This window comes from Daucus carota, chromosome 3 (genome assembly GCF_001625215.2).
Source record: "Daucus carota subsp. sativus chromosome 3, DH1 v3.0, whole genome shotgun sequence".
NCBI classification, from domain to species: domain Eukaryota; kingdom Viridiplantae; phylum Streptophyta; class Magnoliopsida; order Apiales; family Apiaceae; genus Daucus; species Daucus carota.
This window is the reverse complement of record NC_030383.2, coordinates 64,089,357-64,117,158: the sequence shown is the minus strand read 5'-3', so window position 1 is coordinate 64,117,158 and position 27,802 is coordinate 64,089,357. Positions and strand designations below refer to the sequence as shown.

Sequence of the window (27,802 nt, the reverse complement as noted above, 5' to 3'; positions counted from 1 at the left end):
CAGCCAGAGTGAAAGTTACACTGGAAAATGGAATTCGATCACATATAAGAAAATGATTACACCATTTACAGAGGCCAGTTCTACGGCGGTATTAAATTATCAAACAAACAGTTTGGGAGAGCTTATAGCTCTGGCTGTATCTGAAGTCTTGATCTATAGGACTGAAACAATTCTGCTCATATTTTTTAACAGCAATAATTTAAAGAAAAAAGGAACCTGCACATCAGTTTTGAAGTAAATGCACCCCTTGACAGGGTGATATAGGCGCTATAGTCACAGACAGGGTGAGCTTGCTCATCTCTGGTACCGCAGTCAATGGTGTTTTTGAAGGCTGGGCATGTGACCCTTTTCTTATCGAACTCCATTGTGTGAAAAAAAAATGTAGAAAGCTTTCAGTGCTCAACAGGGGCAGCCAAAAGGAGGATTAGCTTACCTGTTCCCCAATTAAGTCGAGGCCAACAACAAGAAATGTGACCCCTTGAAACAATAGGAAGTAAAAATGTATGCCCTGGGCAGATAACAAGCTTCTGACAGCAGCAAGTAACAAAATAATTGCCAAAGCAAGTTCCTTTCTATATAAACGATTTCTTCTTTTCTTCTTCATGCTCTTGGACATCTCTAATTTGGTCAGTTCTGCAAGACCTGATTCTGAGGACGACTTGTGCATATTTGGACTTTCTCCAGGAATCTCAGCTTCCTTCTCGGCGAAAGCAACCAGGTCAGCTTCCGAGGATCTGCCCAATTTCTTAGTAACTATCCATTCATAAGAACTTCCTAGCTGAAACAGTCCGGATATCATGGCATTGAATTTTGTCACAGACATAGTGTTCTCAAACAAGAGGTAGGGAACAATAAAGGGAAATGAACGGGGCGCTGGAAGAATGTTGAGGAGAGACATGACTCCAGGAACATAACAAACTACCCAAGCCGGCAACTCAGCTTCTGGCAGGAACATGGTTAAAGGGAGAATAATACAGAAGAGGGTGAACGAATAGAAGGGCAGGATCAGCTTCCGCAAGAGAAAGAAGAGAAATATCAAATTGGTTTTCTTGGCCAAACTTATCTGCAATTTAGGAAATGTAATAGACAGTTAGACATGAAGATGTTAATATGACTTCAGCACATGACCCTGTATATTATTGAACTCTCAGTGTCATACTTAACAGTAAAACACAATTAATATTGATTTAAGTGTTTCAGACCTTAGAACGGATAATGTCAAGAAAGCACAAACGAAACAGCTGCATTGGACCCGAATGCCAGCGATGCTGCTGCTTCTTGTATGCCTCGTAAGATTCTGGAAGTTCGCATAGGCACTGCAAAGAATGAGCAAAAGGTGTTATGTCCATAATACTGAAACTCAATATGGTGTAGGGTGTTTCCTATCTTATGCTACTAACCTTAACATCATTCAAATATATAAACTTCCATCCACAAAGGTGTGCACGGACAGCAATGTCCATGTCTTCAACTGTAGTTCGTTCTAGCCAGCCACCACAGTCCTCGAGGGCCTTAATTCTCCATACTCCAGCAGTTCCATTAAAACCAAAAAAGTTGATGAAAACTCCATTTACTTGTTGTTCCACCTCAAAGTGAAAAGCTAAATTAATATACTGCAATCTTGTGAGCAAATTTTCATCCTTGTTCACAAAAGACCACCTTGTTTGAACTAATCCCAGGTCTTCTTTCCCCTAAGAAGGAAATGGGAAAAATTCTAATGATAATAAGGCTTTGGAAATCAAAGCTGAATCAAGTATTTTACCAAAGACTACATCGTATAGGCAAGCATAAAATCTTGTAAAAAGCTTTCTATATTAATTAAAGGTTTGACAATTATAGAGAAATATATTTTTCATGTGAAGAGAATACAAGTGTCTTTCATATCCTTCTTCACTTCTCCTAATTATTCTTTGCTTATCAGATAAGTAGACTTCAGAATTTAGACAATTTGAAAAGTCTCAAAAGATTAATATAATAAATGAATATATATAGATAACGGTGTACATGCATCTTGAAAGCTTAAGTGTGAATGACATCTTATAAACTGTAAGGTTGTAAAATAGTTGACGAATAATTATATATTGACCAGGGGAGAACATCACAATATTACATAAGTGAAAAGTGGTGAATTTTCTTGAAGTAAATTGGGATAGGAGTGACAGATCTTCCATCAAGTGCATTCGGGTGGCTGTCTGGCTGAGGTGCTCGTTTACAGTAACTCTTACAATGAAAGAACTTTGTGTTTGACAACAATTGACATATTTTCTCTTTCAAAATTGGTAAGTAACAATGCCACTTAAATTGTCTGATATAGCATTAAAGAAGCCAGCAAATTGAAATGTGCTCAAGAAGAAAAGGCAACTAAAACTGAAGAAAAACTGGGTACTGCATGAATGTTTATAGGGTATAAACGGGATGATAATAATTTACCTTGAAGTAAGGAATGGTTTTTTTCAAGAAATCTGGTGATGGTTGAAAATCTGCATCAAAAATTGCCACAAACTCGTAATCTTTGACATAGTCACAACTCATTGCAGATTTAAGATTTCCTGCTTTATAGCCTGTGCGAATAAGTCGATGTCGGTACAGTATGCGTACACCCCTCTGTTGCCATTTATGCACCTCTGCCTTGATAAGACTTTGAACATCCAAATCATCAGAATCATCCAACACCTGAATAAGCATTCTTTCCCTCGGCCAATCCTGTACACACACTGCTCCAATTGATTGGTGGTAAACCTATGTGATGCCACAGTAGAACAATGCGATAGTCAACACATAGGATCACATATCCAAATAAACAAACCAAAGCACAATCTAAATCAGGGGTGCAATCACACATACCATTGAAAGATATACGTGAAAATTGTACAAACTAACTTATAGCAGGAGATCACAACTGTACAATATATAGTAGCCTAGAAGGTAGAAAATCAATAGATATAATCTATGAATATTCAGTTAGTTGGCCCTAAGATGTTGCAGAGTTCATGTCTGCTTGTGACCTATATCAACGACTGACAGAATATTTACTTCTCAAAACTGAGACATGCTAATGTAGCTAAAAAGGTGGACACCAGCTAACACGAATACGCAAATCTTAATAAATTATGTGGTGCACCAACATATACATCTTCTATCAACTCAATGGAAAGCCTATAGTCTTAATGCAAGGACAAAGAGCACGCCTTAGTCGAAGGAATAAAAATAGCAAGCTGGCTCAATTAACAAAATGACAAAAGGAATTCAGATTATCATGTTTCTGCCTAAGAAGCAAAGCCTACCTCATTTACTTAGGTTGAGTAATACTAACCCTAGTTTTTCAGTTGGACATTTTTACCAAATAAAGGAGATCTCTAGCTTCCAAAATTAAACACTACAAAGCCTAACCTATAACTTAACTCTTCAACTATTTCATATGGGAATGTTTTCAAAAATCTCCACCTGAACTCGGCAAGTGCAGCTTGTTTTATGAAAACATGGAGTTCTGATTGAAGACAATCTCAGCTGTGATATTCTATTGTACAATTCCTACACTAGCATGAAGTTCAAATATGACCACAACTTGAACTTCTGTATGAACATAGAAGTTTAAACTATGTTCAAGCTCAGTACTAAAACACCTAACCAATTACAAATATGGTAGCCAATTGCTGGAGCATTGAGTTAAAGTTCCCAATTTAGGGTTTTGCAATTGAATCTAACTGCAACTTTTTAACGGAAGCTACTTGTTATTACTCAAAATAGAACCTAAGCAACAAAACAAATATGACCACAGCAAGCAACTTAAAACCAAGTTGACCTTTTACTGCCTAAGAAGTAAATACTACTCATATCCTTAAAGATGACTAACCCTAGTTTGTCTGATGGCCTACACTTCAAAAAGAAGTTTCTTAGTTTCCAAAATTAACTACCATATAAGGTATAAACTCAATAATTATTTCATACGAAATACTGTTATATATCACCAGATTACCTCAGCTAGTTTGCTTTCTCCATTAACACATTCAGTTCTACTTAGAAAACAATCTTAGTTATTACATCTTATTATATGCTTCTTTAACTAGCAATGTATGAGTGTATGCCTATCAAATGTATAAACTACATGGAACTAACTGTTATGACAAACAATTATTGCAAGAATGTTAATCAATGGCATCTTTATTAGCTAAAATTTCAAATTTTGAGATTTCATATCCAAAACTAAAACATATTAACCTATAAATTCAAAACCTACTACATAGCATTACCTCTCTTTCATTACACATTGGAATTTGCACCAGAACCATAGGATAATTCTCAACAATCACATTATCCCCCTCATCTAAATACTCGATCTCAGCAACCGGCTTAATCCCCCGAAACTTAATCCAAAAGCATCCAAACACCATAACCATCCGATCCACAGACTGAACCATGAACAACACTATACAAACATTAATCAAACTTTGAAGCATCGGCGCCAAGTAAACCGCCCTAATCTCAAGCCACTTCGCATAAACATGCTCAACCAAATCTTCAACCTCGGATTTAACCAATGGTGGACTAAAATGCCACCCCTTAAAATACGCAACAAGCTCAAACACTAACAACAAAACAACAATCACTAAAAAAAACTTAATCACCCTATAAAGCCTCCTAGATTCAGGACCAACATCACCCGAGTGATTCGAACTCAACCGACGCTTCGCTGTCCCAAGAATCGAGATAAAAGCATTGGTTATATAAGCAAATGAATGAGCAATCTGCTGAAACTTCAAGATATAAAGCCAAGACAATTGTCTAGCACTTCTAGTGCGTTCTTTCTCCAAGATTCGATCATGGGTCGGGTTAGAAACCTCTAAAGTCAAATGGGTATGGTTCGAATTCAAAGATTTGGTGTCATAACCACTTCCCAAGTGGCTGTCTCTTTGATTGTTCCACCATTCTTGAAACTCATAGTTGGGAGCTCGAGACATAAATCTAGGTACAATGAATTCAAGTATTGTAGAGATCTGTTAGTTTGGTTGGGTGTGTGTGAAAAGATAGATGGACTAGAGAGTGTGAATCATTACATAGATTCAGGGGAGAGATTGAAGTCAGTTCTGTCCGAAGGGAGATGAGGATTGTTTGTTGAAAAGTTGTTTTGAAGTCTATGCTTGTGTAGAGCGCAGTGTTTTTATTTTGGTGGTGGTAATTTTACGGGGTAAACAAAGTAATGTTTTACAATTTTTTAAATCATTGTATTCTATATTTTTTATAATTTGAAACAAATATAATATATATGTTGTTACTTACATGATTTATATTTCAAATAAATTTATAATATACTATTGATATCGATCTAACCTAAACCTTCACGATTATTCCGTCCATTCCAAGTTAAATGTCTCTATGTATTAGGGAATTTTAAATGATTGTAAATAAATAAATTGAAGAATATATATATTAATATATAATAATAAATTAGAAATATATTAATTAATATTAATTATATATATATAAAGAGAAAATTATTATATATGAACAATAGATAAGGGGAACAAATAGAATATGTAAATTAATCAACAAACAAGTTGACATTAGAATGTTAAAATAAAATTGTACTTAGCGAACATATATTATATCGGGTCATGTTCAAGGGAGAACCATTAGAAAGAGAACCCATGAAACTCTTATCTTATTTCTAGTATTAGTCAGGCTTCTGCAGCAGAACTTCACATGTAAAAAATGTAAATATCTGTGTGTTATATTTTAAAGTTATTTTTGAACACACACAATGATGAAAAAACATGAAAAAAATATGTATTTAGATTTAGATCCTAAAAATCTATTTAAAATTTAGAGTTCTGTAGCAAAACCTTAGTGGTTCCATGGTTCTATATTAACGACTGGTTCTCTCTTGAGCGCGACCCATATCATATAATACATATAGTTCGATTCGAACTACAAACTTTTGTTTATGACCGCAATCAAATCGAATTTTAATTAGGGCTGGATTGAAAAAGCGAATAAACCAAAGTTTTAGAAAAACTAGATAGAATAAGACTGAATTTACACAATTTGGTTCGATTTGTTAATTCCTATGGCAAGAAGTTAATACTGATAATCGACCCATAAATATAATGCTTTCATAAGAAATTATCCCTTAATTATCAAAGATGAGTTGTTACAAAGATCGATCACCTTACTGAAATCTTGCAAATAATTTTTTGGTGGGATAAAAATCTCACGAAAGTAAAAGGAGTACAGTTTCTTCTTTAATAAAATATCTCACGTTTTAGCATCCGGTCATATCAAGTATCTTAATTTTCGAATGTCAATATCATACCATAACTTCTTAAAAGTTGATGCGGAGTGACTTTACTTTACAAGTATATTTGATAGATTATTATATGATCGTACTTTTTGTATATCACTGTAATCGTTTTTTGAAGTTTCCGAATGGAGAAATATTTTGACAATGTTTGTTCGATCTTATTTATCATATATTTCTTTTAGTTGATTATTATAAGTTGAATATTATCTTCAAACATAATTGTAGGATTGTTTAAGATTTTCATAAACCCGCGTAATTTTCAAATATGTTGAATGATATATTGCAACTAAATATATTTCCCGCTTGTTTCATGAATTGTAAATAGTTCTGTTTAACTTGATAAGGTTCTTTATAGTCAATTTTGTAGAATTTCATTAAGTAAAAGAGCCGTAATATGTTAATAACAACATGTTTGTGATCATCTAAAACAAAGATCTGATTAAAATCTATCTACATATCCTGATAGTTGTAATTGTGATTTTTTTTAAAAAAATGGAATAATCCAAAATATATTGTTCCTCGAAAATATCTCAATATATATTTAATTCCATACGAACATACTGGTGTCTTTTATTAATATTTTAATTGAATCTTGCCAACAGATTCACTGCAAGTGTAATATAAGGATGCGTGTTGTTAGCAACATGCATAAAAACACCAATTGTACTAAAATATGAAATGTCATCCCCAAGAGCTTTTTCACCCTCTTTTTAGGTCGGAACAGATCCTTTTTAATTTACACTGATCGATTAATTATCAGTGTAGTTACCGGATGAGATATATACATGTAAAATCGATGATGAACCTTTTTAGTGTAGTTGGAATGATGAATAATTATGCCACTCTGAGTAATTATGCCACAAAGAGTGGTGCACCATTATATGTTAATAAAATTTTGTGTTTCCAAGATCTTTTATATCATACTCATTTTTTAAATAGTGGACAACATTAATAGTATTTCTAATAGTTTGATGATATTAAAAACATCCGCATATATAAAAATAATAATGAAATCAACTGGTGAAAGTTTAATGAAAAAGCAACGACACACTTGATTATTAACATGTTCATCATTTTATAAATTTTCACTAAGTTTGTTGTTACACATATCCTAGTTTGTTTCAAATCATATAGTAATTGTTGTAATTTGACATAATATAATCATCGAGACTTAGTGTCCTCTAATTCCAATCCTTTAGAAATTTTCATACAAATATTAGTATCAAGTGATTCATATAAATATATTGCCATAACTTACATCAAATTTGTTTCCAAAAAATTTAATATAGACATGAATATTAAATTAAATTATAAGTATGATATTATTTTGTCAATTCAGATTTAAACTAATATATGCATGTATCTTTGAGATTTATTTTTGAATGATTCAAAAATCCAAGTATGGTTATGTAGCTTATGATTAAATCTGATAATTTCAAAAAGCATATAACCCATAAATATTATACACACAAGTGAGTAGTATTAGAATTTTTTTGATAAAGTAAGGTTCTGGATCCCTCAGACATTTAGATTTGTTATGTTTTTATGACAATTAATCTTATTAAATTCTAAATTTAAGAAGAATAATATTTACATATTTCAATTATAAAATTCTAATTATATTCAACCCTAGTATTAAAAACATGTCCCTCTTTTTACTTGTCACAACTTCATCATATGAGTATTCAAGATACTTTTTAAAAGAACTTTTCTCACTTATATCATTTTGTTGATAAAAATTTAATCGTCATTCAAATAAATTATATATCAAATTTATTTTTATTATCGTAATTCTATGAATTATAAATTATCAAAAAGTTACTCCCTCCGTTCCAAAATGTTAGTCTTGTTTGTCATTTTCACACATATTAAGATATTTTGAATGTGTATGTTTTTCTTTTTATTTTTAGTGCTATTTAATGATTGTGACCTTGAAAGCTAGTTAACTGCATTTAATAAGATTAAAAACTGCATGAAACTTTCACCAGATAGGTGTATCCACTACATCTAGTCAATTTTGGAAAGATAAATTCAAAGTTAAGTCTTGAAAAAATGTATTGAAAAAAGAGTAGGACACATATTATGAAATATTTTTTTTTAGCAAACAAGACTAACATTCTGGAACGGAGGGAGTACAATTCTAATATCAAATTATTGAAAAGATCCCAAATTTAAATTATAAATTATTATTTTAAACTCATCCAGAAGATTTGTAAGCGGATTTTGAAGTTACTTTTGCACATTGTCAAATAAGAAAACCGTATGCAAAACAAATAAAAAAAGAGAAAAATGTTGTGAATTCTAAGACAGGGTTTAAGGGCTCTAATTTTGGGTGTTGAATAAAAAGCTTACAAATCGTAAAACCCTATACAAACACATACACAAAGCTCAACTCATCTTTTGGCGCCGCATCAAAAATGCCAAGAACAAGTGTAGTCGAGTGTCCTGGCTGCCCCCCAATTCGAGCTCTGACATTTGATGATCTGGGTCTTATCAAAGGTTCAATCTTTACTACCCCTTTTGTTAATTTACATACTTGTTCGTGTTTATCTAATATTTTCTGTTCTGGGTCTTACTGAAGATTCAATCTTTACTAACCTTTTGTTAATTTACATACATGCTTGCGTTTATCTAATTTTTGATGTTTTGGGTTTTACCCTTTTTTTAATTTAAATACATGTTTGCGTTGTGTATATCTAATTTTGATGTTTTGGTTCTTACTAAAGATTTAATCTTTACTGCCCTTTTAATAATTTTACATACTTGTTTGTATATATCTAATTCTTGATGTTTTGGGTCTTACTAAACATTCAATCTTTAGCACACTTTTGTTGATTCACATAAATGTATGTATACATTCAACACCGGATGTTCTTGGTCTTGTTGAAGGTCCAACTTAAATTCCGTTGGCTTATACATTTGTGTGTGCACGGGTTGTTGTTTATACGTATAGGTAGTTGAAGCTATAAAAATTACTACCCTTTTGCTTATAGATGCACACACATATGTGTGTGTGTAAGGGCTTGTTAATTATTTTGATTTGCATATTTGTAGTTATTGAAGCTCGTCATAAGGAAAATGGAGTTGCTAAAGTGGTGGAGAGATGGGGTGACCCGGATTCCTCAAAATGCGTGCTTGCCGCTTCCATTGATGACCGCGAATTCGATCCTGTATGTAAATTTGTCACTTCAATCTGCATATATCTTGTTCTTATTGTTTGTCCTTTTTTATGTGTATTATGGCATGGCCTTTTAAATATGTATCAGTGCTAATGTGCCATATAGTTTTAGGGCAGTCACAACATAGTACATATATAAACTCACACAATCATCCTTAAGAGGATTCCTCGACCACCATAAGGGGAAGAGGGTGATAGCAACGGGCACTGAATAGTCAGTTTGACTGCTATCTATAGATTAACTATATAGTGCTAAGCTTGGCACATCCAAGATATTTTTATACGGTCTTCAATGGCTGGTTGCACTTTAAATGTTACAACGATGAGAAAAATCTCGACATCTGCAAAAAATCATTTAGTATCCAAAAAAGCTACACATGCTTTTACAGTTACAGTCTTACATACATACCAATCTGAATAGTGATTCTCTTTTATTGGGTCTATTTAAAATGTTTTTTGTTTATTACTTGCCACCTTTCAGTAATAAAAAACAAGACGATGATACTAGTTATTGTTATATGGAAATCTGACCCTGTTTTATAATGGTGTAGCTGTTAGCTGTAGCGAGGAAGTGTGGTTCGGTAAGTCTTTTCTTGAAAATATTTAACAATTTTTCTAAAATTGGTAGGCCTGCTATTGTTTCAGATGAAAATTCTAATTTTTCAATGAATGTTATAATGTTATATGTCTGCAGGTTGAGTTGATTAGTCCTGTTAATGGAGATTTGCGCTTTTCACTTTCCAATGGTAGTCGAGTTGATGGTGGATCAGAAGAGGATCCGGTTTCTGGTTTGCATTTGTTTAAGAAAAAAACTTTGCAGTCATCATCCAGGTATATTTATTTCTTTACTTCAAATTTAGGATTGTGAAATTTGAGGATAGGATCAGGAATAAAGCTACACATTTCTTCTGTAAACTCTCACCTGAGCCTAGCTGCCACTTGTCGTTATCACTGCAACAGAATTACAGTTTCATCACGGTTTCTTGTGTCGAGAAAATTTAGAGTTTTCACAGTGAGAATGCTGGTTATTTTCTAATAGCAACAGTGCCCAATAGTAAGGCTGCTTCATAAGTTCTAGCTATCAAAGATTTCTCAATCAACACAGGGTAAACTTGTATCAAGCTAAATCATTCATGTCAAGCCTACTTTGTATCTTGTATGCAATAGCAATACGTTGGTCGAATGAATCTATCAGTTTTCTAATCTAAGTTGCATGGTCAGTAATCGCAAAGAAGAAAGTATGAAGTTTCATTACTCAATTTGTGGATGATATGTAACCATTTCTATTTGTTATGGGTTATTTAGTTCACTAAAGTATCTCTTGCTTGCCACACAACCGAACCTTGACTAGTTGTATATTTCGTTTGATGAATAACAAGCTCTTTTGACTTCTTGCTGCTGCTTGTAAGTGGAGTTTGGCCTTGTATTTTGGTTGTATACATTCCGTAATGTGTTTCCACAGTAGGATATTGCAAGTTACTGATAATTAGCGAGTCAATTTTTGGTTGATGGTTTTGGTACATTAGTAACTATTTAATACTGTGAAGAATGCAATCTGTAGATCTCTATTTAAGAATACATATTTCATCAACGGGCTATTGATCTCATTTGTATCACCTATCTCTGTCTTGAATTAGGTCATGTACCTTGCTTTCATGCTCAAAAAAAGGTCATGTTGTTTTGAGGTCTGTTGAACTCCCATCGGGCGATGCTACTGTCAGTGGTACTCCATTGACCTGGACAGTATGTGGTTCTGGAGAAGTATTGTGCTCTAAAGTTCATGAAAGTGAAGACTATGCATTATTTGGCGGGTGAGTTGTTTTTCTGCCAGTTTTAACATAAACAGGTTTTTTTCCTAATAGTATCACTAATTGTTTTCTAACTCAGGAAGAGAATTGAAGTAAATGTGTGGGATCTAGAAAAGCGCACCAGAATTTGGACAGCGAAATCAGTAAGTTCTGGTGTCCTGGCTCTTAAATAGTCCTGCATGTCCAATTGAAAACCTTCTCTTAAAAATTAATTTGTTCCTAGTTTCTTGCTTAAAATTTTTTTTTACACGAGTTTTTACGTTCTTACTCTAATATTGTGCAGCCTCCCAAAAATAGTCTTGGTATATTTGACCCTACTTGTTTCACATCAGCAACTTTTTTGAATAAGGATGATCACAGGAAATTGGTAATGGGCACAAAAAGTCACCAGGTAAAACTCCCTTAAAATATTTCTCTTATTGGCAAGTAGTTGCATTGGGTGGCATTTCAACAATTGATATCTGAGGAAAAAACTACAATGTTATTTCTTGGTGATTGCTTAATAATGCCTTCTATTCGTGTTTTATGTTTAATATTGTACGGGCATTTGGACCTGAGAATCTGATAATTGACCTGGAAGGATTCATCTCTGCTTGTTTTGGAGATCATAGTGATAATATAATTTTTGTCATCCTCTGCAGTAGACCTTTGCTTAGATGAAACAATATCAAGAAGATTATTCCAAAATTTTAAGTCTAACAGTGAGCTGATTTATTTACTGTTTCTTATACTTGTTATCTTGTTTCTTGAGTTGATGCTTGATTTATAAAGTTTAACAAGAGTGATGCTGTGAGTTGTTTTTCTTTCTTTTGTTTCTAAACTTTGCTCTCATTAAGACATGTTATGTTATTAGTACTATATCATTCAGTTTCACGATGGTTTTCTGTTGTTTGTTTACAGTGATTGACCATAGTTATTATCTTCAGGTACGCCTCTATGATATTTCAGCTCAGAGAAGACCTGTTATTTCTTTTGATTTTCTGGAGGCCCCCATCACAGCAGTCACTGAAGATCTGAATGGTAGAACAGTTTATGTGGGTAATGGATCAGGCGACCTTGCTTCTTACGACATACGCACAGGTATTCTACTGAAGAGATTTCATGTCTTCTTCTAGCTTGAACATTAATTTATACGTTACTAAATATGTATTTGTTTGTTGACAATTAATTATTTGTGTATAACGAAATTAGTTGACTTTGACTTGTAACATTAGTGCTCAAGTGTAGTATTTCAGTAGCCCATTCATCACCGTTTGCTTATTCTGATCATTTTAGTTGGTTTGTCATAGGGAAACTATTAGGCCGTTTTTCAGGAAAATGCTCCGGAAGTATAAAATCGGTAGCCAGACATCCGGAGCTTCCAGTGATAGCTTCTTGTGGTGAGTATTCAGTTGAACTATTGTTTTTGTGGACACCACTCTTTTATTACCTTTATGGTTATTTGGAAGAATTATGTTCTTGATTTTGGGCATATTAATTAATATCGTCATTATTTTTACTAGAACTGTTAATATAACTTTTCCTACAGGTCTGGACAGGTACTTGCGTTTTTGGGATACCGAGTCTCGTCAACTTCTTTCTGCGGTATGCTATCAACCTGCTAATAAAATGATTTCTCTCTGTTTAACTTCTTATCAGGATTTATCAGATTTAATTATAAAATTTAACTTAGCAAAATCTGGTGAAGTAAATGAATCATAAAGTGCTGGGAGGAAGAATGTGTGCTTAAGTAAATTATAATGTCAATGTCACAACTAATAAAATGCTGCGAAGGGCAAAGATCATACTAGTCAGCATATGGCTATGGTGCATATTTGTAGATCACTTTAGAATGTTTCAGTATGATTTCAGATGGTTCTTATTGTTATTTTTGATGCAGGTCTTCCTCAAGCAGCATCTTACAAGCGTGGTTCTTGATTCCCAATTTAAAGATGAAGGTATCTACTATCTAATATTTTGTTAAGTTATCAGCGTTGTGATTAATTTCATCATGTTGGTGGTGATATGGTGATGAGTGAGAAGATGCAATTACAAATTTGACGATTTTGCAACCACTCATTGATATTGAAATGACTCTTTCGTTTTGGGTGGAGGGAGTAATAGCAGTGCACCGTGTTGGGATGAACACATTGCTCCATATCCTGTAACCGCTGCACCAATATGCATTACTCTAAATGTTAGCATTAATTAAGGGTGATGAAAGATTTTAGGTCAAAGAATCATCTACTGAATGCCAGGAAACTTGATGTAGCGATCCTTCTCAAAATTTGAAGAATCACGAGTATAAATATGTTATATTGGGAAAGAAAGGAATTGCTTCATATGCACCAGTTAAAAGAATTCCAAATATAAATTTGAACCAGTTGCATACATCATTTGTGTAATCAGTTAGAACATCACATTTGCTATTTGCTTCTCGTAGTGTTACATATTATTGCTAACACGCTTTATTTTATGTTCCACAGAAGTCGTTGGTTCTGATGCTCCTGTAATACCGGACGCATCTGTGGAACTTGACGAGACGTTAGATGAGGACAAGGAAGATACACCACCACCTGTCAAGAGAAAGAAGAAATCAAAAGAAGGTAGTGGGAGCAAGAAGAAAAAGACCAAGAAAGTAACTGAATAGTCGATTTAAAATGATGAACACTCATCATTTTCGACATACAAGACAGGCACAAGGAACACAGAATGATCGGAGGATTTTCAAGAATTTTTGTGATTCAGAAGTTCAATTCTAGGGTAGTTTGTATCAATATATTCGACCAAGACTCGAAAATATGGAGTAACCTTATTTTACGTCTTAGTTGTAAATGGATGGTCCTTGTGACATTTTTGGATCACTGTAAGGGCATGTTTATGGTCATCTAGATGCAGCATTAAAGCGTTCATGCTTAATCGAAATAGGTATTATTCTCGTTATAAAGATTTTGAGATACGCCTAATTTACAAAGAACCTGCTCAATTGTATTCCTTGAAGAGTTTATACGAAAACAGGGTCCTGCTTCTGTTAACTTTCTCTAGAGATTAGATGGCCAAATACCGCGTTTTTTTTTGGAAATATCTGTTTTATTGCTAGAAATAACTTGTATTTACGAGATCATATAATTAATATAAAATATATGTATCTTATGTAAAAAATATTCAATTTCAATTATATATTTTTATTTATAACAATTTAAAATACTAATAACATATTATTATTAAAATATAGCTAATCGAGATATCATGAATATCATCCGACCAGATCATGGATGTATAAGTGGGGTGATATAATAGTGGGTTTTTTCTTAATTTATATTTTAGTGATTCGTTTTTGAGCAATTTAATAAATATATATACACGTGAAATCTTATATTGTTATTAAGAAATATTATCATGAATGCATTCACATGTCAATATTTAGAAAATTTGTTTGATTTTTTTTTACGTGATATTACAATCAGCAGCGAGCAAATCAAGCATATTCCAATATTCCACAAGATACACAAAAATTATTATTCCCTTTAAAACCAAATCATATAATAATATTTATTTATTCCAAAGGAGATTTAGCAGTCATATAGGATAAGAACACCCCAAGCATATTGCGTTCACACTCATCCCTCCTACCCCGTCACCATAATAAAACACAGATAACAAAACAAACAGCACAAAACCTAATTACCCTATATTACCCTTCACACACAGCTAATTCCCCCACAAAAAAATTTTCACACAAGGGTAATATGGTCAAATGCAACGATCACCTTCCTCACAGCCTTGTTACCTCAACAAACCCGGAAATAATAATATAAAAATAATAAAAAAGTCTTTGTGGGGCCACCTGCTTATACCCACCATCACGCAATTGTTCCTGTAAAAAATACTCCAATTTGTTTCACACTATTAAAATTATAATAATAATAATAAATAATAATAATATAATAAGAAAATATAGTTTTCCTTCTCTTCTTCTTCTACAAAATATATTTGCCTTTATATTTAAATCCAAAACACCATTAATCTGCTGCAATTGTTTTCAACGTTTTTGCAATTACATTGTTTGATCCCATTCTCTTAACTCTCTCTCTCTCTCTCTCTCCCTCTCTCTCTCAATTCTTGCAATGGAATAACTGCAGCAAAGCATAGTTCTTTACACATTGGGTGAGTTCCTTTCATACACGCACCCATATGTATATATTATAATTCTGTTTTCGAGAATTCAGCTGTGCTCAAGATTTCAAATTTGTTGATATATGTGTATTAATTGAATGTAATTTGTGTGTCTTTCTTGATTCTTTGTGAGTTGGGATTATTTTTTTTGTGTGATTAGTTTTTTCAGTGTGATATTATTGTGTTCTTGATCAAGACTGCAGTTTATTGTCTTTTTTTGAGTGCAAAGATTGTTTTTTTGCTTAAATTGTGTATGGTTTTGATTGAAAGTTTTGATTTTTATTGTAATTGTGTCTGAATGCAGATGATAGATTAGAGAACAGTTTATAAAGAATTGAATTTCTTAATCTAGTGGGGTTCTTGGAATATTAAACTATTTGTTTGTGTTTGTTAATTGGAATTAGTTTGATTAATTTGATTAGTTTCTTGCCTTCAGTGACCAAGAAACTGTAGTAAACCTTCAATTTGTAAATTTTGTATTTGGCTGAAATCTTGTTTTTACTTATTATTGACAATTGATTACAACTTTTTTTGCAGATTGGTTTCTGATTGAAGTAGTTGCCAAGAGAAAGATATTAGCTCATGAATTTTCAGTGATTTAGATGTTGCCAATTAATTGCAGCTTTTAGAGGCTGCGCCTAAGCATGTTGATAGATTTTTGGTGGACTTTTAATCATTCCCACAGTGAATACTGCGATGATATTTTGTATTTTATGCTACCATTGAGTACTAATGTATTTTTACAAGCGAATGAGGAACACTGTTATAACAGTATTGAAACCGCTATTTGGACTTTAGAAGTCCATTGAGAATTTGATTGACAGATTCCCTAAACCCAACAATGGAAAGGTAAAATTATATTTCAAGCCAATATATATAATTACATGCATATTGTATAAAATTTGTTGAATCCTTGTTCATACATGTTTTTTGGTGCATAAAATTCCACAGATATAAAATTACAAAAGAACTTGGAGATGGAACTTGTGGTAGTGTATATGAGGCTATTTGTCTGGAGACATATGAAATTGTGAGAACATCTACTTCAATGACCTGGAGATTTATTCGTGTGCGTGTGTGGCTTATTAGAGTAAATCCGTTTTGACAGTATTATGCTTGTATAGGTTGCAGTGAAGAAGATGAAGAGAAAGTTTTATTTCTGGGACGAGTGCATTAATCTGCGGGAAGTTAAGGTATTTGCATTTTTCTGTCATTTTTAACAGTTTAGTCACTCTGTGTTCATTTTTTATGAGGGAATGAAAGAGAACCGGATCATGGTGAGTCAACCATCTAGTAATTGGTCATTTACATAGATGTTCGCTCCAACATAAACACCTGTGCCATACTAGAATCTTAACTGTTAGTTATGCAACATGGATCATTTATATTTAGCAAGATAACCCCTTAAATTGATTTACTTAGGTTTGTTGTATACGGCTTCTTTAGCATTGGTAGAATAACTTGAAACTGATTGGCAATTTATGAGCTACGTTTGTATTATTGACTTTTCTCTTAAATTGATTTACTTAGGTTTGTTGTATACGGCTTTTTTAGCATTGGTAGAATAACTTGAAACTGATTGGAAGTTTATGAGCTACGTGTGTAGTATTGACTTTTCTCTTATCGGGTGCAGGCCCTCCGCAAATTGAACCATCCTAACATAATAAAGTTGAAGGAGATAGTCAGAGAAAATAACGAGCTATTCTTTATTTTTGAATACATGGTAAGCTTTTTCTCATTATGTTTTCTTTCAGAATCTTTAGATAACAATATGTACAAATTTGTGTCTATGAAGTCACAGGAAATATGTACTTTTGTGAGCTTACTAAAAGTAATTGATTTTAACATTTATAGCTTTATTTAATATTTATTTTGGACGTCACAGGAACTTAATTTGTACCAAATAATGAGAGACCGTCAAAGACCTTTTACAGAGGCAGAGATAAAACATTTGATGCATCAGTTGCTGCAGGGACTTGCACACATGCACAGAAATGGATATTTTCATCGGGATTTAAAGCCTGGTATAAATTTCCTCAAAACACTGTGCTAATATCTTTCAAGGGTTATTATATCTTTGACCTTATGGAATTAATTTATTACAAATAATCACCGTATCTCTGTATCTAGAGAATTTGCTGGTGACGGGCAACTTGATCAAAATTGCTGACTTTGGACTGGCTAGGGAAGTAGCATCATCACCGCCGTATACTGATTATGTTTCTACGCGGTGGTAGGTCATTAAACATACGCATTTAAGTTCATCCCCCATATTTGTCATGTTTTAAATGGAAATTCACCATGTATGCTGTCTATATTAATGTATTTTAATTTCTGATGTTTTTGTCAGGTATCGAGCACCAGAGGTCTTGTTGCAATCTTTATCATACACTCCTTCAATTGGTATACACTTTTCTTCTGTCTCTTCTTAAATATTTTGGGAAGCATTTTATAATGTGTATGATATCATATTCTGATACGTGCAAGTACTTTATTTGACTGATTACTAAATTAACTGGTGCTTTATTCACCTGTCTTGTTATAAGAGTCTTAATTTCTCATTTGTCTTTGTGACTGAAATCCATCTTAGCAATTCACTACTATCCTATGCTCCTCATCTGGGATGCTGATTTTTTTATTAAATAGCCAAACACTTGGAGTCGTAGAGTTGATTCAATTTCACTAGGGTCCTAGAAGTCAATTAAGAGGGATGTCTTTGTTTCTATTATTTCCACGATCAGAAAGTATCTTCATCGTATGATTTGTTTTTATTCTTATAATGATATACTGAGTTCACTGCTATCTTTTTAACAAAACATTTGATATCTAAATATATGTGTTTTTGTCAAAGCAAGTCTTAAGCCTTTTAACAAACATTCCAGGATGCTACTAATCTTTGTTATTGAACGTTCTTTTGAATATAAGTTTGTTTGATTTTGCTGATATACACCTGTGCCGTCAGTCCCCTATTTTCTGCTGACACCTATTGAGTTGAATTACTGTCATATGTGGCCAAAAACAAAACATGTGAACTACAATGACCGAATGTTGTTAAATTGAGCTCTAGCTGCCTATTATATTCTTGAATCCAAAACTTCGGGAGACTTGTTTAAATTTGTCTTTGAACCAATCTACTGACCCTTAGACTACTTGCAGACATGTGGGCAGTTGGTGCAATTCTCGCTGAACTTTTCACTTTGAGCCCAATTTTACCTGGCGAAAGGTATCTCATACATACATACATACATACATATACATACATACATACATATACATATATATATATATATATATATATATATATATATATATAGGGATAGGATCAAATAAAAACTTTTTTAAGTTACAAACTTACAAACTTTTTTTTATTCTCCTATCGTGTTAATCCTTAGTTATATAAAGTATCCATGTTGAAAATTTTTCAAAAAACATCACAATTTTTAAAAATAACACATAAATAAATCGCGTTTTCAACACATTTATAACTGGGGTTCAACATCGGGTGTTGAACACTAATTATCATTGTGTTGAATATATCTAAAAATATGTTTAAACTATACCTCTAGGGTTTGGGTAGGGTCTAGAAACATAAATATTAGTTATATAACATGTTTACCTTAGTTCTTACATTTAAAAATTGGTTTATGTACTTCTCCACCACTATTTTAGTCATTGTTCAACAAAAAATGTTGAAAAAATGTTGAACTCAAGTTATATATGCGTTGAACAAAAAAAGTTTGTAAGTTTGTAAGTTTGTACCAGAACCCTCCCCTATATATATATATATATATATATATTAAGCTATTTCCTTTTATATGTATATATTTATGTCTGTAACTTCATATACCTATTTGCTATGGCGATGGATCGCCTCTAAATTCTTTTTTCTACACATTGCCCTCTGCATTAGAGTCTTGCTCTACATTTAATTGCTCCCCATTTCTCCATTTTATGTTGCTTTATCCGTCTAACATGTGAAAGAACAAAAGATTGATCTGAATTTGATATCTGGATCATAGTTTTACTGCTGTTTAATGTTCTAATATAATTTGCTGAAAGTGGTTCTTCTCATGTCAGTGAAATGGACCAATTATACAAAATATGCTGCTTACTTGGTACACCAGATTGGACTGCCTTTCCTGATTGTAGGAATACTGTGGGATTGGTCAATGTTTGTTATTCAGAGGTTAGTCTTAAATTGAAACAAATTAGTGGAATCCTTTTTCCTCTTTCTTTTTCAATCTCACCGAGTTGTATATTGTTGTTCTTTGGTAGATTATGCCTGCAAATCTATCAGACATTATTCCAAATGCAAGTTCGGAAGCTATTGACTTGATAAAGGTATGCACCATATGGTGTTTTTACTAGCAGAGGATTGACAAGTTTTATTATTGATGTCATCTTCAACTGTTTTAGCAACTTTGTTCATGGAACCCACAAAGTAGGCCAACTGCAGAACAATGCTTACAGCATCCCTTTTTCACGGTAATTGATGTTTACGGATTTGTCCAAATTGCTTTTTTTTTTTTTTATAGAAACTATAAGCTGCTAACACTTGTCAATGATAGGTTCACATGTATATTCCTCGTCCATTTGGTGATCCACTGCAGCTGAAGCTAAATAACATAGGTGAGTTCACTTGGTGATCAATTGCTCCACCTCGTGGGTTGTTATTCATTGGGTTCTCTTAAAATTTTAGCTGCCATCTTCTGCAGATGACAAGCCGAATCTTGAGTTGAGCCTTGGGGGCTTTGGCAAGAAGACGGAGGAAAATTTTCTTGGTCTAACCCTGGGTGTAAATTCAAGCGCTTCAGACTATGGTAATAATTGGTTTTGTGATATACATGTGAAAATCGAAATTGATTCAAGTAGTTTACTGGGGTCATTTTGGTTCTCTTTCATACATATAATATTGATTTATGTTATTTGCTGGGGTCATTTGGCAGTAGTTCATTCGTTCTACAATGATGTTACATTAAACAGATGGTAGTGTGTAGATATGTAATGGGTTTGTCGAACCCTGGCCGGTTTCATGAAGTATTTAAATATGCATATCTAAAGCCCAAATTTTGTAAAGTTTTTGAATATGCATATCTAAAGCTTCTAAACTATCTTTTTTGTGGAACTTCTTGCAGAGCTAGTCCAGAAAGCTCAAACATCAGGCGAGGTGTGTTTGTAAATTTGAAATCATACTTTGGAACTATCTGACGTGTTGCTCTTTATTTTAAAGCTAATTTGATCATACGTGAACCTTTGTATATAGGGTGTTCTAATTTGCCCTGCTTTAATCAATAAACAACCAAACTCAGGTAAATCTATACTTTAGAAGTTCAATTCATCAAGAACGAGTCTGCAGAGAAATTTAAGAAACATCCATATAATAAAGTAACTGAAACTCATTAGTTTGCTTTTTTCCAGTTTATTGGTCTCTGCTTCCTGATGCTCCCCATAGAGTCTCTGCCCCAGTGGAGTCTTTATCATTATCTTTCAGGTTGGTTGATAAGCTGACACTATGCAAACCATGTGATGAATAACAGTGTCAGTACTGATTTGGTGGTTGCAAAAAGATAATTTATTTCCTGCAAACTATATTCATTTTTTTTTTTACAGCACTATTCCACAATCAACAATCGGAGTACCCCCATCAGCTGGATTTTCGGTGGCTCCTTTGCAACCTAACATCTTAGATCATCCATTTTTGGCTATGTCCTGCCCGTTACAGCAGGGGCATTGCCTTCGAGGAAGTGAACTAGCTCCTGCAGCCCTAGGGTGGGTTGACCAACTACGGAGCGATGAGTTTTTAAAGATTTTGTAATTATTTCATCTGATCATCTCTAATTAAGGTGCCCACAAAGTAACCATAAATTTTCCTGTAAATGCATTTCTGACACCTTGGCTACCCTGGAAAGTATAATATGTTCATTCTTACAGTTACACAAAAGACATAAACATGTTCTTTAGTTGTCCTGGAGAATAATGTACAGTTCATTTCATATGAATCACAGAGGCTGCATTTTCTGTCCATAGGGTGCATTATTATTTTCTTTTTTTACTTTTTAAAAAAAAAATGTTAATCGTCAAATTTGGAGCACAAAGCATGCCAATTTTGTCCCTTGTGATAATACCTTCAAATTTGCCGATGTCTCGGGATCCTTAGCAGGAACAGAGCGAGCCATCCTTTAATCTTCTCTTATAGGAGGAAGCAGTCTATTGCATATACGACTGAACTGTGGATGTCAACACAGTTGTAATGACTAATGAGATTGCTGGAGTGTAGATCCCATGTACAAACTGTGAAGTCCATGCTACCTGACATTCTTACATGATAATAATTCAAAATCTTTGTGACATTGTTAAACCTCTCAATAAACACATTACCATGGAAAACATTTTGTACAATGGTAAGACAATTTTCAGATTTTCCATCGTGTGCTGAGGTGCGTACATAAAATCAACTTCTGAGTTAGATGACAGATTTTTATTGGCTTTTAACTCGTTAATAATGATGGGTCTGTATGCCCAAAAACACTAACAATTAAAATCTTCCACACTATCTTCACAAGCACCACTAAACCAAACTCAGAGCCAACAGATATAGTTACCAACTATATCTGTATTTTTCAAATGTATTTTCCCAGCCGTTATTTTTGAAGTGAAAATATAACTAGTATATATAGAATTCGATTAAAAAAAGGTTTTGTGAAAATATAAAATTAGAATAGAAAATTGAGAATCCTGTTGAAAAGGCAGATGGGTTGTGAAATTGGGTCCAAGCCGGGTTGTTTATATAAACATGCATGGGAAAGAAGATTAAAGAAAGAAAAAAGGGTTTAGTTTGTGGGGATTCAAAGTTTCAAACCCTAGGATCAATCCCCATCTCTGTGGAGGTCCACGTGGTAAGCTTTCGTGTTTTCCAGAATCAAATTTATACGTACTTATAATAATCATCATCATCTCAAGTAATATATAATACTATAATGGCATCTGAGCTCAATTGTTCCTTGTTAGAGAAACTCGACTACTTATCGCTTCTTTCTAAAGTCAGTACTGAACTTGAAACCTACTTCGGCGTCTCTGATAGAGTATTAGCTGAATTTGTCACTGAATTAGGTCGCGGTTGCTCGAATGTTGATGTTTTTGATGCTAAATTAAAAGAAAACGGTGCTGATTTGCCTTATTATCTTGTGCGTACTCTGTTAACTAATATTCATGCTATATTGCCCGCACAAGAGGTCGGACTAGTAGACAAGGATAGATTTAGGGGTAGAGATGGAGGAGATGAGAGACGTAGAGGGCGCGAGGAGAGGGGTGGGGAAGATGACAGCGCTGCTGATAGAAATCGGAGAGATGAGTGTGATCAGCACGTTGATAGCAGGACTTGTGAACCAGAGTTGTATCGGGTTTATAAGGGAAGGGTGAAGAGAGTCATGGACACCGGTTGTTTTGTTCAGCTGAATAGTGAGTTTAGGGGTAAAGAGGGCTTGGTTCATGTGTCTCAGATGGCTACTAGGAGGATCACAAATACCAAGGATTTCGTCAAGCGGGATCAGGAGGTGTATGTCAAGGTGATTTCCATTGCGAATCACAGGTTGAGTTTATCCATGAAAGATGTTGATCAGACTACAGGTGAAGATCTGCTGCCTCTGAAGAAGAGCAGCTTGGAGGAGGATGATATGGCAACTCCTTCAAGATTGAATAACAGGAGGCCTACTTCAAGGACTGGGATTTCTGGGATCAAAATTATTGACGATGATGATGCTCCTCATCCATCATGCCGACCCTTGAAGAGAATGACTTCACCCGAGAGGTGGGAGGCGCAGCAGATGATCGCCTCTGGTGTTTTAAGTGTAAAGGAGCATCTCATGTTCAATGATGAAACAGATGGCCTCCTCTACGAGAAGGAAGTTGCTGAGAAAGAGCTGGAAATCGAGTTGAACGAGGATGAACCACCCTTTTTAAACGGCCAAACCCAATATTCTGTGGACATGTCACCTGTTAAGGTATTCAAAAATCCTGCGGGATCACTGAGTCGTGCAGCAGCCCTTCAGTCTGCTCTTGTCAAGGAGAGGAGAGAAGTGAGGGAGCAGCAGCAGAGGGCCATCCTAGATTCTATCCCGAAAGATCTTAACAGACCGTGGGAAGATCCGATGCCCGAGTCAGGTGAGAGGCATCTAGCACAGGAGCTGAGGGATCTTGGTTTATTTGCATACAAATCACCTGAAGCGAAGAAAGATGCCTGTGCTGCAGCTCTCACTTTTGGGCAGAGGTCAAAGCTGTCCATACAAGACCAGAGGAAGAGCTTACCCATTTACAAATTGAAGAATGAACTGGTACAAGCAGTGCATGACAATCAGGTTCTGGTTGTTATTGGTGAGACAGGTTCAGGCAAGACAACTCAAGCGACACAGTACCTTGCTGAAGCAGGTTACACAACCAGTGGTAAAATTGGATGTACTCAACCTCGTAGGGTGGCTGCAAAGTCTGTGGCTGAGAGAGTGGCTGAAGAATTTGGTTGTCGTTTAGGGGAGGAAGTTGGGTATGCCATTCGATTTGAGGATCATACCGGTCCGGACACTGTTATAAAGTACATGACTGACGGTATGCTTTTAACAGAGATTCTTATTGATGAAAATTTATCTCAATACTCCATTATAATGCTTGATGAAGCGCATGAGAGGACCCTACACACAGATATTCTCTTCGGGCTACTCAAAAGGCTAGTGAAAAGACGTCCGGACCTTCGTTTGATCATCACATCTGCCACACTGGATGCTGAGAAATTTTCAGGTTATTTCTTTAGTTGCAATATATTCACCATCCCTGGAAGAACTTTTCCTGTAGAGATACTGTATGCCAAACAACCAGAAATTGACTACTTAGATGCAGCCCTGATCACAGTCCTGCAGATTCATTTGACAGAACCTGAAGGAGACATCCTTGTCTTTTTGACCGGTAAAGATGAGATCGATCATGCATGCCAGTCTCTTACAGAGAGGATGAAAGGGTTGGGCAAGAATGTACCTGAGCTAATCACTTTACCAGCCCACGGAAGTTTGCCCATTGAGGAGCAGTCCAGAATCTTTGATCCTGCTCCTCCCGGGAAGAGGAAAGTGGTAGTTGCAACCAATATTGCTGAAGCTTCTCTGACAATTGATGGGATTTATTATGTCATTGACTCTGGATTTGCAAAGCAAAACGTTTACAATCCTAAGCAGGGGCTTGATTCACTGGTCATAACGCCAATCTCGCAAGCATCGGCAAAGCAACGAGCTGGACGTGCAGGACGGACCGGACCAGGTAAGTGTTACCGCCTGTACACAGAGAGTGCTTTTCACAATGAGATGTCCCCCACCTCTATACCTGAAATTCAGAGGACGAATCTCGGAGTCACCACTCTGAACATGAAAGCAATGGGCATAAACGATCTACTATCGTTTGATTTTATGGACCCTCCTTCTCCTCAAGCTCTAATCTCTGCCATGGAACAGTTGTATAGTCTTGGAGCTCTGGATGAAGAGGGGCTTCTCACAAAATTGGGTAGGAAAATGGCAGAATTTCCGATGGATCCTCCCTTATCGAAAATGCTCCTTGCTAGTGTAGATCTTGGTTGTAGCGATGAGATTCTGACCATCATAGCAATGATTCAAACCGGAGATGTGTTCTACAGACATAGAGAAAAGCAAGCTCAAGCTGACCAAAAAAGGGCCAAATTCTTCCAGCCTGAAGGAGATCATCTTACCTTGCTTGCTGTATACGAGGCCTGGAAAGCAAAAGGGTATTCTCGACCATGGTGCAGTGAGAATTTTGTCCTATATAAATCATTAGATATGGCTCGAGATGTGCAGGGACAGCTCCTTTCTCTCATGGACAGGTATGTCTATCCATCTTCCAGTCTTTATACACATTTTAGTTTGTTCAACTTCTGTTCATTTACTTTAAAGAAAATGTTGGAACACAAATTAAATGCTCGTGTGTTTGTGTGTGCGCGTGAGAGATTGAGAGAGGGGGATGTATGTTGGAGGCATATATGAACCTGCACATAACAGTGTTTGTATCTAGTCATGCATTGCATATTTGAAGCTGTCTAGTTTCTGAAGTGTAATATATTTATCTACTTTCAGCTCTAGTTTGTATATACACATAGTAGTTTTAAGTTCTTTATTCTTGGTATTTGTTAGCATGTTGTAAGGCATAAAATTTTCAACTCTAAAACCAAAGCAGACAACTTTTTATCTTCTCTTCCCTTACTTGATTGAAGCCCAAAACCAAAACAAACATTCTTAGAAAACATGTAAATTCTATAAAACGCTTCTCCTGTATGGAAGGAGCTCAAGAATATAGTTTACTTTATATGCAGCCTTAGAATAGTAGTTCCTAGTAAGCATTAATGGCAATGGCCGAAAATTATGTTATCAAACTTAATAAATTTCTTCAGGCAGTTTAGCAAAAATAAAATAAAAATTACAGTTTTCATTTTGAATGGCACTTTCTTACAAATACTATTCCTATTAATTAAAGTAAGTCCTAATTGCACTTTGTTGGCCTCAATTTATTTTTTTTGCACAAAAAATGACTCTTTTATAAAAATTGACATTTTATGATCCAGGCTATTTTTTAAAAGAATTTTATTGTATTAGGTCAACTTTGACAATGTCCCTTTTCCGGCCACCATGAAACATTTAACTGATCTAAAATCTATTACTGTTCCTTCCATTAGAATTCTAAAAATTGGTATAGGGTTTAGTTCTCTGCATTAATTTTAATAAATGGAGGAACTGGTCTATCTTTTGTTTGATATACTGTAGTCTGTATATGCCGAGCATAGATCACCTCATAGGCAATCTATAGATGGAGAGCAAAAATTGAGATACTACCGGAACGGTGGAAAAAATTAACTTGACCCTGGTAAAACGTGGTCTATGATCTATGCCTTTTCTTCCAAAAATTATGAAGATGGTGGGTAATCTGGTGGGTGCTTGTGAAGTGATATTAGTACGGGTTGATGATTCAGCCAGTTGTTCTAAAAGGAAGTAACGGAATGCAATTAGTATATGTTAAGAAAATAATTGATATCAATTTCTACTAAAAGAGCCAATTTTTTGTAAAGTTAGAGGCCATCATATTGCCATTAATTCTTGAAGTAAGATACTTCTCCGGTAACTAGCTATTTATTTGTTATTGACTCGTATTGTGGATTATATAGGTACAAATTGGATATTGTGAGTGCTGGGAAGAACTATTCGAAGATAAGGAAGGCCATTGCAGCAGGATTTTTCTTCCATGCAGCTAAAAAGGATCAGCAGGGAGGATACCGAACTCTAGTGGAGAATCAATCAGTTTACATTCATCCCAGCAGTGCTCTTTTTCAAAGACAACCCGATTGGGTCATCTACAACGAGTTGGTATTGACAACAAAGGTGTACATGCGTGGAGTTACCGTTGTTGATCCCAAGTGGCTTGTTGAGCTGGCACCCAGGTTTTTTAAAGTAGCAGATCCAAGCAAAATGAGCAAACGCAAACGTGAAGAACGTATTGAACCTCTTTATGACAGGTACCATGAGCCTAATTCTTGGCGTTTGAGCAAAAGGCGTGCTTAGTTTTTGTGCTGGAATTACAGGATGTTTATTACTGCTATTAAATGTAATTGGGTCAATATCAATGTAGAAGATGATCTCTGTACTAAATTAAGTTTGATCAATATTTCTGTTATCCCGGGAGACCCGGGTTTGACTCTGACTCATCCGAAAAATATTGGAACAGATACTAATTTATAAAGCATATAAGCCTGCATTGTCAAAAAAAAATAGGGTGTTGAAATGTTTATTAATTGGAAAAAGTTATATGCCTGATTATGAGCCCTCTTCATAATCTATCTTTTTACAGCGACGGTTTGTCATTAATCTATCTTCATCTCCATCTCCTGGATTCTTCAATGGTCACAGTTAAGGATCTGTAATAAAGATTTAAAATTATAAATTTGAATTATCGAAATTAATCAAAAACTTAAATTTGCTTTTATTTCAAACTGCAACCCATCTTTAATTCTCTCCCTCCTTATTTTGTCCGATTCCATTACAAATGTGGGACCTACTAGATTATACTTATGAAATCAAAACTACTACCGGTTTATAATAAAAACTTATCTCTATCCTCAATTTTTCTATAATTTATGTGTTTTTACTTTTTACAGAAAATCAGTGGGACCTATGTAACTACATTAGTGGGTCCACAACCCAAAATTTCAAATTTATTAACCACTTCCTTAAAATCTAAACCATTTTCCTAAAAATTTTCACCTCGAATTTTTTTAATTATAAATCGTAAAATTAGAAATTACTATACTAACATTCGAATTCGATTAAT

The 27,802-nt window shown here is 34.5% G+C and overlaps 4 protein-coding genes across 4 annotated transcripts; 3 read left to right on the top strand and 1 right to left on the bottom strand.

Annotated features, from left to right (window-relative positions):
• Positions 1 to 15: 15 nt before the first annotated feature.
• On the bottom strand, positions 16 to 5,148 carry LOC108214198 (probable xyloglucan glycosyltransferase 6). Its single transcript, XM_017386045.2, has 5 exons — positions 4,251 to 5,148; positions 2,431 to 2,739; positions 1,401 to 1,691; positions 1,203 to 1,316; positions 16 to 1,063 (listed from the first exon to the last, which is right to left on the bottom strand). The coding sequence occupies exons 1-5, from the start codon at positions 4,956 to 4,958 to the stop codon at positions 425 to 427; spliced, it is 2,061 nt and encodes a 686-aa protein (XP_017241534.1). The 5' UTR covers positions 4,959 to 5,148; the 3' UTR covers positions 16 to 424.
• A 3,456-nt stretch (positions 5,149 to 8,604) lies between these two features.
• LOC108211024 (uncharacterized) lies at positions 8,605 to 14,210 on the top strand. Its single transcript, XM_017382503.2, has 12 exons — positions 8,605 to 8,797; positions 9,353 to 9,468; positions 10,028 to 10,057; positions 10,171 to 10,307; positions 11,114 to 11,287; positions 11,364 to 11,427; positions 11,568 to 11,675; positions 12,211 to 12,364; positions 12,574 to 12,663; positions 12,813 to 12,868; positions 13,164 to 13,221; positions 13,750 to 14,210. Exons 1-12 carry the CDS (start codon positions 8,716 to 8,718, stop codon positions 13,911 to 13,913), a joined length of 1,233 nt encoding a protein of 410 aa, XP_017237992.1. The 5' UTR covers positions 8,605 to 8,715; the 3' UTR covers positions 13,914 to 14,210.
• A 972-nt stretch (positions 14,211 to 15,182) lies between these two features.
• LOC108210536 (serine/threonine-protein kinase MHK) lies at positions 15,183 to 21,461 on the top strand. Its single transcript, XM_017381863.2, has 18 exons — positions 15,183 to 15,430; positions 15,977 to 16,288; positions 16,391 to 16,469; positions 16,564 to 16,632; positions 17,073 to 17,162; positions 17,325 to 17,463; positions 17,570 to 17,672; positions 17,790 to 17,842; positions 18,596 to 18,662; positions 19,517 to 19,625; positions 19,715 to 19,780; positions 19,856 to 19,924; positions 20,008 to 20,068; positions 20,155 to 20,259; positions 20,575 to 20,606; positions 20,703 to 20,748; positions 20,858 to 20,930; positions 21,050 to 21,461. The coding sequence occupies exons 2-18, from the start codon at positions 16,281 to 16,283 to the stop codon at positions 21,252 to 21,254; spliced, it is 1,374 nt and encodes a 457-aa protein (XP_017237352.1). The 5' UTR covers positions 15,183 to 15,430; positions 15,977 to 16,280; the 3' UTR covers positions 21,255 to 21,461.
• A 749-nt stretch (positions 21,462 to 22,210) lies between these two features.
• Positions 22,211 to 27,188, top strand: LOC108214990 (probable pre-mRNA-splicing factor ATP-dependent RNA helicase DEAH5). The gene is made up of 2 exons (XM_017387281.2): positions 22,211 to 25,310; positions 26,643 to 27,188. The coding sequence occupies exons 1-2, from the start codon at positions 22,417 to 22,419 to the stop codon at positions 27,034 to 27,036; spliced, it is 3,288 nt and encodes a 1,095-aa protein (XP_017242770.1). The 5' UTR covers positions 22,211 to 22,416; the 3' UTR covers positions 27,037 to 27,188.
• Positions 27,189 to 27,802: the final 614 nt, after the last annotated feature.

Excerpts from the sequence above, each read along its gene's own strand:
- LOC108214198 (XM_017386045.2), bottom strand. The coding sequence starts at position 4,958 with ATGTCTCGAGCTCCCAACTATGAGTTTCAAGAATGGTGGAACAATCAA. Across the intron at positions 2,740-4,250 it reads CAATGTGTAATGAAAGAGAG|GTTTACCACCAATCAATTGG; the intron begins GTAATGCTATGT and ends GGCATCACATAG. Across the intron at positions 1,317-1,400 it reads TATATTTGAATGATGTTAAG|TGCCTATGCGAACTTCCAGA; the intron begins GTTAGTAGCATA and ends CATTCTTTGCAG.
- LOC108211024 (XM_017382503.2), top strand. The coding sequence starts at position 8,716 with ATGCCAAGAACAAGTGTAGTCGAGTGTCCTGGCTGCCCCCCAATTCGA. Across the intron at positions 10,308-11,113 it reads ACTTTGCAGTCATCATCCAG|GTCATGTACCTTGCTTTCAT; the intron begins GTATATTTATTT and ends GTCTTGAATTAG. Across the intron at positions 13,222-13,749 it reads TTCCCAATTTAAAGATGAAG|AAGTCGTTGGTTCTGATGCT; the intron begins GTATCTACTATC and ends TATGTTCCACAG.
- LOC108210536 (XM_017381863.2), top strand. Across the intron at positions 20,260-20,574 it reads TTCAAGCGCTTCAGACTATG|AGCTAGTCCAGAAAGCTCAA; the intron begins GTAATAATTGGT and ends AACTTCTTGCAG. Across the intron at positions 20,749-20,857 it reads CAATAAACAACCAAACTCAG|TTTATTGGTCTCTGCTTCCT; the intron begins GTAAATCTATAC and ends GCTTTTTTCCAG.
- LOC108214990 (XM_017387281.2), top strand. The coding sequence starts at position 22,417 with ATGGCATCTGAGCTCAATTGTTCCTTGTTAGAGAAACTCGACTACTTA. Across the intron at positions 25,311-26,642 it reads CTCCTTTCTCTCATGGACAG|GTACAAATTGGATATTGTGA; the intron begins GTATGTCTATCC and ends TGGATTATATAG.